The sequence below is a fragment of the Lampetra planeri genome, chromosome 19, assembly GCF_965212315.1.
Source record: "Lampetra planeri chromosome 19, kcLamPlan1.2.h2, whole genome shotgun sequence".
Classification (NCBI taxonomy): domain Eukaryota; kingdom Metazoa; phylum Chordata; class Hyperoartia; order Petromyzontiformes; family Petromyzontidae; genus Lampetra; species Lampetra planeri.
Window position 1 is genome coordinate 3,613,389 of NC_136125.1, and position 12,797 is coordinate 3,626,185.

The 12,797-nt window shown below is 44.8% G+C and overlaps 1 protein-coding gene across 1 annotated transcript in view; it reads left to right on the forward strand.

Annotated features, from left to right (window-relative positions):
• Positions 1-11,906: 11,906 nt before the first annotated feature.
• LOC144723968 (neurobeachin-like) overlaps positions 11,907-12,797 on the forward strand; it is a 518,054-nt gene continuing 517,163 nt past the window's right edge. The window contains exon 1 of the mRNA XM_078602770.1: positions 11,907-12,662. Within this exon, the coding sequence (XP_078458896.1) occupies positions 12,504-12,662 (159 nt within the window). The 5' untranslated portion in view covers positions 11,907-12,503. The remainder of the gene's footprint in view (positions 12,663-12,797) is intronic.

Genomic DNA, 12,797 nt, shown 5'->3' on the forward strand with positions numbered 1-12,797 from the left:
TACCTCAATTTTAGTGAGATACATCTAAGCGAATACAAAATCTAGTAGCAGATACATATTTAACAGTTATATACACTGTTAAAGCATGTATTTATCCATGGGGCTATGACATGGAGCAAAAAATGAAATGTGCAAAAATCAGCATGAAGAAATACATGCTTGGAAATAAAATGAGAGACAGAGGGACATCTGAATTAGATAATACGCGCAAGTTAATGACATGATTCAAACTGTTTAGAAAGTTACGTGGACTTTCAAAGTACACGTCACTCGAAGGGATGATGGACGATATAAATGACAAGAGTGGCAGCCAAATAAGGCAATGCGTATATGAGGATGTCTACCGATGAGAAGGAGTTATGTTAATCTGGTCGTATGGGGGTGCAGTGTGGCTTACCCCGTGTCGGTATCGTAAGAGAAGCCAGCGGCTTGGGGAAGCATTCATCAAGCGGTGGATTGACCATGGCTGATGACTGTATCAAGTGGCCATTACCCACTAAACCTTACTTTGACTTCCTTTTGCCTCTGCCCACAGCTGTTGAGCAGTCAATACCAAATCTCCAAAGTCTGCTCGAACATTATCCCTTGGTCACTGACCTGCGCTGGCCCACTCTGGCGCCTGTCTCGGTCACCTTCCCTTCCTGTATCGAGCAGACATTTCCCGTTGCCACACACATCACACTGCATGCCGTTAATGTCCCGTTCTCAATGCGTTTTAAACTACTCTGCATAAGCCCGTGCTCACTAAACTGAATAATTTAATTGCATAAAATTGTGAATAAAGTAAATTGGAAGCACATCACTGATGGGCTGCGCAGGGAAAGGTATTAAAACATTTGTTAAGCAATGCATAAGAGCATTCATGCAAACGCGTAAGGCACATTACACTATGTAACACAATTTTTGTTCCTGGGTAGTAAGTGTTATTTTGTAATTGCTTATGCCTAAAAAGTATATAAAATGGCTATTATACCCAGAAACTTTGCTTTTGTGACCAGGACAGTGATATTTAAAAATGTGTAATGGTTCGACAGAAGCGAACACTATTTATTTATTTATTGCAACTGCAACACAACTGTAACACACCCTATACATAAGGTGGTGACCAAAGTCCTAATCTCACTAACACTCGGGTACTACAGTGAGGGAAAAAAGTATTTGATCCCCTGCTGATTCTGTACGTTTGCCCACTGACAAAGAAATGATCAGTCTATCATTTTAATGGTAGGTTTATTTGAACAGTGAGATACAGAATAACAACAACAAAATCCAGAAAAACGCATGTCAAAAATGTTATAAATTGATTTGCATTTTAATGAGGGAAATAAGTATTTGACCCCTCTGCAAAACATGACTTAGTACTTGGTGGCAAAACCCTTGTCGGCAATCACAGAGGTCAGACGTTTCTTGTAGTTGGCCACCAGGTTTGCACACATCTCAGGAGGGATTTTGTCCCACTCCTCTTTGCAGATCTTCTCCAAGTCATTAAGGTTTCGAGGCTGACGTTTGGCAACTCGAACCTTCAGCTCCCTCCACAGATTTTCTATTGGATTAAGGTCTAGAGACTGGCTAGGCCACTCCAGGACCTTAATGTGCTTCTTCTTGAGCCACTCCTTTGTTGCCTTGGCCGTGTGTTTTGGGTCATTGTCATGCTGGAATACCCATCCACGACCCATTCTCAATGCCCTGGCTGAGGGAAGGAGGTTCTCACCCAAGATTTGACGGTACATGGCCCTGTCCATCGTCCCTTTGATGCAGTGAAGTTGTCCTGTCCCCTTAGCAGAAAAACACCCCAAAGCATAATGTTTCCACCTCCATGTTTGACGGTGGGGATGGTGTTCTTGGAGTCATAGGCAGCATTCCTCCTCCTCCAAACACGGCGAGTTGAGTTGATGCCGAAGAGCTCCATTTTGGTCTCATCTGACCACAACACTTTCACCCAGTTGTCCTCTGAATCATTCAGATGTTCATTGGCAAACTTCAGACGGGCATGTATATGTGCTTTCTTGAGCAGGGGGACCTTGCGGGTGCTGCAGGATTTCAGTCCTTCACGGTGTAGTGTGTTACAAACTGTTTTCTTGGTGACTATGGTCCCAGCTGCCTTGAGATCATTGACAAAATCCTCCAGTGTAGTTCTGGGCTGATTCCTCACCGTTCTCATGATCATTGCAACTCCACGAGGTGAGATATTGCATGGAGCCCCAGGCCGAGGGAGATTGACAGTTCTTTGGTGTTTCTTTCATTTGCGAATAATCACACCAACTGTTGTCACCTTCTCACCAAGCTGCTTGGCGATGGTCGTGTAGCCCATTCCAGCCTTGTGTAGGTCTACAATCTTGTCCCTGACATCCTTGGAGAGCTCTTTGGTCTTGGCCATGGTGGAGAGTTTGGGATCTGATTGATTGATTGCTTCTGTGAACAGGTGTCTTTTATACAGGTAACAAGCTGAGATTAGGAGCACTCCCTTTAAGAGTGTGCTCCTAATCTCAGCTTGTTACCTGTATAAATACACCTGGGAGCCAGAAATCTTTCTGATTGAGATGGGGTCAAATACTTATTTCCCTCATTAAAATGCAAATCAATTTATAAAATTTTTGACATGCGTTTTTCTGGATTTTGTTGTTGTTATTCTGTCTCTCACTGTTCAAATAAACCTACCATTAAAATTATAGACTAATCATTTCTTTGTCAGTGGGCAAACGTACAAAATCAACAGGGGTTAAAATACTTGTTTCCCTCACTGTACTTGGCGTGGCCAAGCCAGGAGGGCTGCTACTTGGCTACGATGAGTGGAGGCTTCTTCTTCAGATTCTTAATGAGGCGTCTTCATCCCAGGCAGGAACAGCCCAGCTCTCTGTGCTGAGCCGGCTTATAAGCCCCTTAGCGTGGCCGGCCATGCCCTGGCCACGCCCCCCTTCTCGAACCCTCGAGAAGGCTCCACTCCCCGACCACGTGACCCCCAAGGTCCACCGAGGGCCCCTGGCCCCCACCTTGATCCGGCCAAGTGTCCAGCCGGGGTCACTCAGAGTGCCACGGCCTGACACGACTCCCGTGGCACTCGTCAACAGCCTCCATACTGTAGTAATAGGTTTTTACCCTTTAAACTGGTACAAAAACTGACACCTTTATACAAGGCATCATGTTTGCAATAACCACAACACAAGCAGTCAAAAATGCAAACAAAAAAAACCTCTGATGATGATAATGATATGCACTGTCCTTGAAGTTGATTGGTCCACACCCGAGACAGCTTTTCTTAGAGCCTAGTCTCCATTGGTGTTGGACCAGATGACGCCAAAAGGCGTACAACTCAAAGACAGCGCACTATCAGAGTATTGAGAGCTCGGGGTAAGCATTTACACTATGAGACCTCCTTTACCAGTGGCAAAATATAGTAAACAGGTTTTTACCCTTTCAACTAGTACAAAAACTGACACCTTTATACAAGGCCTCCATACTGCTCCGGCCGTGACGTCACACATACAGACCCAACATAGCAGTGACGTCATGTGTGTACAGACCCAACATAGCAGTGACGTCATGTGTGTACTGACCCAACACGGTAGTGACGTCATATGTCACGACAAATCTACCTATTTTCAATGAAAAAACGGACGAATTTGTGTTTTCGTTCACATGAAGTCAGAAAAAGACATATGAATCAAAATTATTAGTATTTATACTAAAGTAATGCAACAATTACTACAAAAGATTTAGAAGCGAGTAGTTTTTCGAGATTTACGATTATACTGTAAATCACTTTCACGAATCAGCAACCAAATGTAGTAGTCTCCCATCATGTACTTGTTATACTGTCCTTGATAGCGGCGTTCAAAGTCCAGTATATCCTGGTGGAAGTGCTCGCCTTGCTCCTACGAGTATGCTCCCATGTTCTCCTTTAATTTATCAAGATGAGCATCAAGGAAATGGACTTTGAGGGACATCCTGCAGCCCTTTGTGCCATTGTTCTTCACCAGAGTCTCAACCAGCTCCACATTGTTTTCGACCTTGTGATTGCCCATGAAGCCACGAACCACTGTGACAAAGCTGTTCCAAGCCGCTTTCTCCTTACTAGTGAGCTTCTTGGAGAATTCATTGCACTCCAGGATCTTCTTTATCTGTGGTCCGACAAAGCCACCGGCTTTGACCTTTGCCTCAGACAGCTTAGGGAAGAAGTCTTAAAGGTACTTGAAGGCTGCCGACTCCTTATCCACAGCTCTGACAAATTGTTTTATAAGGCCCAATTTGATGTGCAGTGGTGGCAGCAGCACCTTCCCGGGGGCCACCAGTGGCTCCCACTTGACGTTGTTCCTCCCCACAGAGAACTCCGCTGTGGCCAGTCCTGCCTGTGGTCGTGCGCCTTGGTGTCCCTGCTGTCCCAAAGGCAAAGATTGCAGAGAAACTTGGTAAAAACCCATCAGGGGAATGCCACCATTTTGAAGTCTCCGATGACCTCCCAGCCGTACTCATCATACTTCAAGACGTCCAGCAAGGTCTTGATGCTGTTGTAATCCTCTTTGAGGTGCACCGAGTGAGACAGGGGAAGAGACGGGTACTTGTTACCATTATGGAGCAGCACGGCTTTGAGGCTCCTGGATGAGCTGTCAATGAAGAGGCACCACTCATTCTGATTACAGGTGATTCCGATTGCCCATCTTGACGGGTGAAGAAGCTGCAAAAAGGTTGGTGACACTTCCTCTGATCTGCGACTTGCACACTTTTATCCAACAAGTTCCACTGCTTGAGCCTAGACGTCAAAAGCTCGGCATTTGACTTGGTGAAACCAAGATCCTTGATCAAATTATTTGGGTCTTTCGGTAAAATCACGTAGATAGAAAAATATTCAAGTCGTTGAGGTCTTTTTGGTTGGAGTAGTATGGGTTTCTCTCCTCAGCTCTGGCTGAAGGAAGGTCCAGATACGTGATAGCAGGTGCATTCTTGTCAGTCCGTTTGGAAGGGTCCACCATGCAGAAGTAGTAGTTGCTTGAGTGGTCAGTGGATTCCGGCCAAATTCTTGGGATAGAGAACTTCATGGCTTTCTTTTCCCCTCTGTACCATCCTTCAAAAATACATTTATTTCACCCATGACTAATGTGTAAGAGATTCGCGCAACATTTTTCATATATGATATATTTTTTCAATAACTCTAGATTTGAAGCTTTCGTGACTGCAAGGATTCATACTCTTATGCTTTTTCGGTAAAGTCACGTAGGTAAAAAATAAAAATAAAATTAATAGAAGTAATAATAGAAATAAAATAATAAATCACGACGTTTCGGAGGCAACACAAGTTTCCGTCTTCAGGTGGAACCGTCACAGCACAACGTTTCGGAGGCAACACAAGCTTCCGTCTTCAGGTGGAACCGTCACAGCACAATTGCTGTATCAAGTAAAGAGATACAGCAATTGTGCTGTGACGGTTCCACCTGAAGACGGAAGCTTGTGTTGCCTCCGAAACGTCGTGATTTATTATTTTATTTCTATTATTACTTCTATTAATTTTATTTAAATTTTTCAATAACATTGAAAATTGTAAAAATTTAAAAATAAAAAAACTTCGATTTAAAGCTTTCGTGACTGCAGGGATTAATCTTCTTGGTTCTTTCGGTAAAGTCACGTAGAAGGGAAGTAATAAAATAATAAAAATAAAACATAATAAAATCAAATAATTCTCACGACGTTTCGGCTACAACGCAAGCAGCCGTCTTCAGGTGAAGAATGAGACACTGCCAAGCTAGGAGCTTATATATAAGCTGAGTTGGAGGTGGAAGAAGAAGAGAGCCTTAAGAAAAGAATATGCATATCAAGAGGAATTTAATTTATATCAAGAGGAATTTAATTCCTCTTGATATGCACATTCTTTTCTTAAGGCTCTCTTCTTCTTCCACCTCCAACTCAGCTTATATATAAGCTCCTAGCTTGGCAGTGTCTCATTCTTCACCTGAAAACGGCTGCTTGCGTTGTAGCCGAAACGTCGTGAGAATTGTTTGATTTTATTATGTTTTATTTTTATTATTTTATTACTTCCCTTCTACGTGACTTTACCGAAAGAACCAAGAAGAAGAATAAAAAAAACTTTTACAATTGTAAAAATTTGAACAAATTTTATAACGTCAAATGTCGAGCAAGAATTGTTCATCTTACCTTCCAGAGTTTTGTTGCATTTCTCGCAGGTGAAATGAGGTGCCCTGGGTTTGTCTTGATCCCCGACAGGCATGCCGAAATATGCCTTGTAGGCCTCCCACATCTTAGCAGAGGCTTCCACAGTGTACTTTTCGCTCTTGTCTTGATTTATTGGCCGCAGACATAGAAAAATGCGTCTGCCTGGATGCTTCGAGCCTCTTGATGCCATCTCAGAAAAATGCAGATATGTGTAATAAAGGACTCTGCAGGCGATGTAGGTCTCCGTTCGTCCTTTATTGGGTTCTTGTCTCGCACCCCGCGGCGTCCACGGTCGGACCCGCGCCTCTTCTGCCGTGCACCCCGCGCACGCTTCGTGTGCCCCGCACACCCCGCAGCCACACCGCTGCTCCGTGTGCCCCACACACTCCACTAACTCCTCACACTCCACTAGCTCCTCACACTCCGCTAGCTCCTCACACTCCGCTAGCTCCTCACACTCCGCTAGCTATGGCTACCCCACGTACACCGCTGGTCGACGGTGCCGTGGACTCCGACCACGTGGCAAATGGCGCCACTCCTCCGCCACCGCCCAGCGTGGCTTTCCCCTATTTCCACTCTCTTCCAACTCCCAGATCTCTTCCGGCTCTCTTCCGGCTCTCTCCCTATATCTTCCCTATCACGTGACCCTGACCCCTCCCTGACCCCTCCTTCCCGTACTGCCCCCGTCTCCGCCCCCGCTCACCCCGACTCCCATTGGAGCCGAGGTGAGCAGTGGCTCCTCCCACACGCTCCGTCAACCAGGCTCCACCCCCCAATACTCCGGCCCGCGTGAGTGGCGCGGAGGCCAGCACCCACCCTATTCTTGCTCGCATTACATATGTATCCACTTAGGCAGCTGGAACTAAACTGAACTGGTGGGCGTATTTACACTACTATTTATATTACTGGAAAGTTCTAAAATGTTCCAGAAGTTACTCCAAGTTTACTCAGCACTGAATCTATCTGGAATGTTCTGGAAAATAGGTCAATTTAAAATATCACTGCCCTGGTCACAAAAGCAAAGTTTGTGGGGAATAATAGCCATTTTCTGTACTTTTGAGGCATGAGAAATTAGGAAATAATGCTTACTACCCAGGAATAAAAAAAAATTGTTACACAGTGTAATTAACAGCGTTCATTGAGAAGTCTTTCATAGACTCTACATTTACAGTGAATGTGTTTTTTGCCACCACCTTGCACAGCCCAGTTAATTAATATTACACGCATGGTTAACAAGTTTAATGCAGGGGAAATTTATTGTATCGTGCAATTCCATGACCGCTGAAACATGGTGAAATAACAAGAGAAACGCTCACTGAGTGGCTACATTACCACCATATTTTGAGAAAAAAAGGTATTAATGCATCAACAAATTAGGTGCGCAAAAAAAGTATTTAAATTGTGACACTAGGAGCTGTTTCTTTTATGCGTGTAAAACCTTTAATGCCAACCGGGGTTCCTTGGAAATAAACAAAATTCATTGCATAATGAAAATGTGCTGTAAAGCATTATGCAGTCTTAGCCAAAAAGAAAATGTAATAAACGCTAATAGGAATGAAGATTTTTTTTCTTCAGCAATGTGATGATGTTATATTTTGGTTTAATCATTGTTCACTGTTCAACAGTGTGTCACTAAATATGTTACATAGTGAGTGTGTGGAGTGGCAGTGGAGCAGTTAGCCCGCTGCGCTATGAACCTTGGCGACCCGGGTTAGATTCCCGCTCACGGCCAACATCATAGTGACGATTATCTGAACCGGTCCTGGGCCTCCCCTAGCTCGACTCAGCCTGAAATGAGTACCTGGTGCGGTGTAAACATCGCCACTGGGGAGACAAAGGTGGTCGGGCGTAGTGCTGGCCACCCACCCCCTCGTGTACCCTTCCGGCCTTCATAGGTGCTCGCTAACAGCACTTGCCCCTACAGTTTGTTAAGGCTATACGGTGGATCTTTATCTTTGTATGTGTCTCCGCGTGTGCAACGGTTAGCGCGCTGCGCTACGAACCCCGGCGACCCGAGTTCGATTCCCGCTCACGGCTAACATCGGTGACGATTATCTGAACCGGTCCTGGGCTTTCCCTAGGTCGACTCGGCCTCAAATGAGTAGCTGGTGAGGTGTGTAAACATCGCCACTGGGGAGACAAAGGCGGCCGGGCGTGGTTGTTGGCCACCCACCCCCTCGTGTGCCATGCCGGACTTCATAGGTGATCCATAACAGCACTTGCCCCAAAAGTATGTTGTATGTACAGTATGTTGAACTTCTTTCACACCGTACGTAGCCAACCGTGCTAATCGGAGATGCGGGGGAAGAACAACAAACACAACACAAAACAGTTATAAAAGAAATTAGTTTTCTACGTAGATTGACTAGTGCACATCTCTAGTGGCTTCCTAATATCGGAAGGAAGAGCGTTCCAGACGGCCACAGAAGCACATTTGAAAGCGTGAAATGCAGTGCCCGTCTTTGTTCAATGACTAGCCAAAAGCCACTGCGAGGATGACTGGGGTTCGCGTGATGGTTTATGTTCCTTGACGAGATCAGTAAGGCATCGTGGTTCATTTTTGGCAAGCACTTTGTGTGTAATGAGTGCGACCTCATGTATTAGTGCGGCAACCGGAAGCCAATGCAGCTCAGTAACCGTCAAAAAGGCTATACGGGGGATCTTTGTCTTTGCATGTCAGTGAGTGGGGGTTGTGCTCTCGCCCAGCTTTTGCTTGAGATATCTCCTTTGTTTCGCATAACTCTTGACGTGACTTTTTGCAGTGGTTGACAGTATTCCATTGGTCACAATCCAAAACATCAAAATGAGATATTCACTTGCTGAATTTTATTCGGGGAATGGATTTAGCTGCTGGAAAACAGTCACGGTTTAGGCAATACACTTTTCACAGTGGCTACTACACAGGTTGTACATAGGTCACAGTGAAACATGTTCCATGGGTCGATATTGCACTTCCGAAGATTCAAGTCAATGCAACAAATAACCCCTGATATACAGCATCAATCATACCGCAGGATACAAATTATGGCTCCACCTGCAGGAGCATACGGAGGAAATTTAATTGAGGCAGTGACGTCATTTCTAATGAGTAGGCTACTTGTATGCCGGTGTTTATGATCAATATTTTAGCAAATTTCGAAAATGACCCATAAATGACTACATTTGGATGTTCAGAGCAATCATAGCTCCGTACTGGACAGCCATGCCCAATTGCAGGCCATGTGCTAAATCACTTTTTTGCCCACAAGGATAGGTACCACTGGGGGTACCCCCTCAAATGTGTTGAGATGAGATGTAAGTCGCTGAACACGTGTAAAATACTCTGAAGTGCCACTGGCATGAAAGGTAACGTATCAAAAACTAATCACGAGTGTCATCAATGGAACATTCAACAAGAGTTGCATGAAGAGAAGTTTCTCAATAAACAACAATATACAAATTGTGCAGGGTTTTCTTTCTTTCAGAAATGCAAGGCACTGCATTCAAGAGAGCAGCTCAAACACGTCCTTTTGATTGCAGATAGAGTGAATGGAGCATGCCTTGACTGGATATCATTGCATTTCCTTTTCCATTCATCTGCAAACAAGTTTATGCATGCATATTGTGGAGTGAATGTAAGTGAGTGCGAGTCTGTCGCCGGACCATGCTGCTGTAGAATGCTTGACGGACATGTAGAAAGTTGTGAGTTCAAATCCTGGCCAGGGCTAGATTAAGTTAAATATGGGCCTGGGGCTGTTCTCGTTTTGGGGGCCCTTGTTTGTATATTCACGTACTTCACTTTAATGCGTTTACATGTTGAATACGAATTCTAAAGATAAATGAAAGTTAAAACAAACTAAACTTATATTTCAGCACAACACCAGTGAGGATATTGTTTGACCAAATGGCTTCTAAGATTCATAATAATGTTACAGTATCACGTTTAAACCATTATAAAGCGTTATGTATTTTTGGAGCTCTTAAAATCGGAGGACCAGGATAAAGTGTTAATCGGAAAACATTGTGAAATGTCAATGGTTCTTAACATGGGGTGCATGCGCCTCCTGAGATTGCGAGATGCCCTTTCTGGTGGTGCGAGACATGCCAGTAATTTTTAGAAGGTAAATCATCAATACACGAATTAAGCATGCGCGCGTAAGTACAACTACCCTGTCTCATTAAACCTATGGATTTATTAACGTACATTTTTGTAACGGTTGAGAACCAAAGGGGTGCAAGGCTGCCGTAGAGGTTAAGAACCACTTAATCTAAGGCTATACTTGGTCCCAGTCCAGGCACATGGAGTTTCCACAATTGGCTCAGGACCTGCAACAATGATGAGACATGCTGAATGTTCATTTGGTTATGGGAACGCTTTATCTTTGAATTTTTTTGCATGTGCACAGCATTGCAGAATTTTCACAATCATTCCCAGCATCAGTCTCGACGATGTTCCAAAATGCCCATATGGTACTTAGGCTGTTGAGTTTTGATATTAGGTGTAACGCATAAAAGCAAGATATATATGCGTATATTATCACTTCATTTAATTGACTTATCTACAAATAACTACTACGTATTACAGTTAGGAAGGGCAATGATTGCAACGAAGAGGACTGCATTCTCCAGATTATAAGATTCCCTGGAAAGTAAGATACACCCAAAACCTGCGTTCCCAGTGTTAATAAAGTTAAACAAATCTTGTCTCACACATACCGGATTCTAAGATGCACCACCAACTTTTGCTTTTCAATACAGGGGAAAACAGTGCACTTTATAACGTGGTGAAAACGGATATATTGTTACATAATTATTTCATGCAAAATAGCTGGGGTACGAAATTAGCATACTTAATTGTAATATGTATTGTTTAAACGTAATTATTATATTCCCAAAGATAGTACATGTACAATTCTTTGCAAAAAATACTCAATCATTATCAGCCATGATCTATCAACTGCTGGATGCCAATGTCACACCTCACTGTTTTGTTATGCTATCTGGATATGAATTGAGCTCATAACACAATGTCTGCAGTGAAAGTCCTCTGGGGTATATTCTGTCCTTTGACTGCTATTCCATCACCAGTCTTGTTCATTGGCCATTATCCTTTATATTGATGTGTCTTGTCCAAATCTACTTACCTTTTTTAAATTAACAATTTGAATGATGTCCTTAACCTGTATGTTATTTCATCTATGTGTTCCTATTTCTGTCTTAATGTAATTACATTTTTCATTAACAACTGTTTCTGATCCATGCCATAGAAGGTTAAATGTAAGATTAAATCTTTATTTAAGCACATTAAAGTGGTTTGTTTTATTCTGAAAATTAATTTGTACAACAGGTATGATTAACAAGATATTTGTTGAGAGGTAAACAGCTGTAAAACACACCGGAGTATGTATTCCGAGGGGAGTTTTTGAAGGCTGATTTGGATAAAAATTACGTAACAGAGAGGTGGATAAGAGCCGATTGGAATACTTTTGAAAGACTCAATTAAATAATGAAAAGCAACATACCCAAGTGTACGAATAATGAAGTGTGTAATCAGTGTGTGCGTTATCCGCAATGACATATGGATTAGCACTGCGGTCCATCTTGCATTCTGAATGCACGTGTCATAACGTATACATTAACGAGGCACAGGCATCCTTAAGAACAAAGAGCCCCCAGCCCCGACTCTGTAGCCTCCATCTCTCATTGGCTTTCAGCTGCACAAGGCGTGATTCGTGGGCGGGATGAGGCAGGGAGAGAAAAAAAAATCTTCCCTGCGCACATCATCCAAGCCTCCTCTCCTGCTGCTCCGAAGGCCGGGAGGGCTGCACCTGCACCTCCCACACTCCTCCTCCTCCACCATCCCACCCCCACTACCCATCAACATCATCACCACCACTGCTACCACCAGCAGCAGAAGCACCACCACCACCACCGCCCATCCTTCCCTCCCTCCACTCTGCCCTAACGGGCAAATCCGGCCGGATCGGCCCCGAGTTACACCCACCGTGCCACACCTCCCAGCCGACCCTGGCATCTACCTGCCAACCGACCTGCCTACCCACCTGCCTTGCCTGCCAACTACCATTCAAGCCGCAGCGTGGAGGCCTGGATTAGAGATCCAGAGAGAGAGAGGAGGGGACCGAGAGTGCGAGGGAGGGTGGTCTGACTCTCGCAAGGAGCCCTACACGAGACGCGCGGACATCGCACAGCTTCGTAGCCTGGAGACGACGGTGACGCGAGGCTGCGCGCAACCATAAAGAGGAGGACGAGCAGCGGGAGGAGGATTGGAAGAAGGACACAGACGGACAGACAGAGAGACTCAAGAGAGACACGGAGGGAGGCTGGGGGAGAGACACCGAGGCATGGCGGCGGCCGAGGCTGCTGCTGCTGCCGCCGCCGCTGGCGGCCTCGCGCCGGCGCTGCCGCTGCGCAACATGCGGATGAAATTCGGTGTCCTCATTGGGCTCATCCAGGTCGGAGAGGTGTCCACCCGCGACATCGTGGAGACCGTGCTCAACCTGGTGAGCTCATTCCCACGTACTCACACCCCCCATACCTCTCTCTCCCCACACTCCTCCGCGTGTCTGCGTTGTTATTGTTGCGTTGTTATTCCTCCAATTATACCGTAGCGGCAGATTTGGATGTGTCCGTGCCCA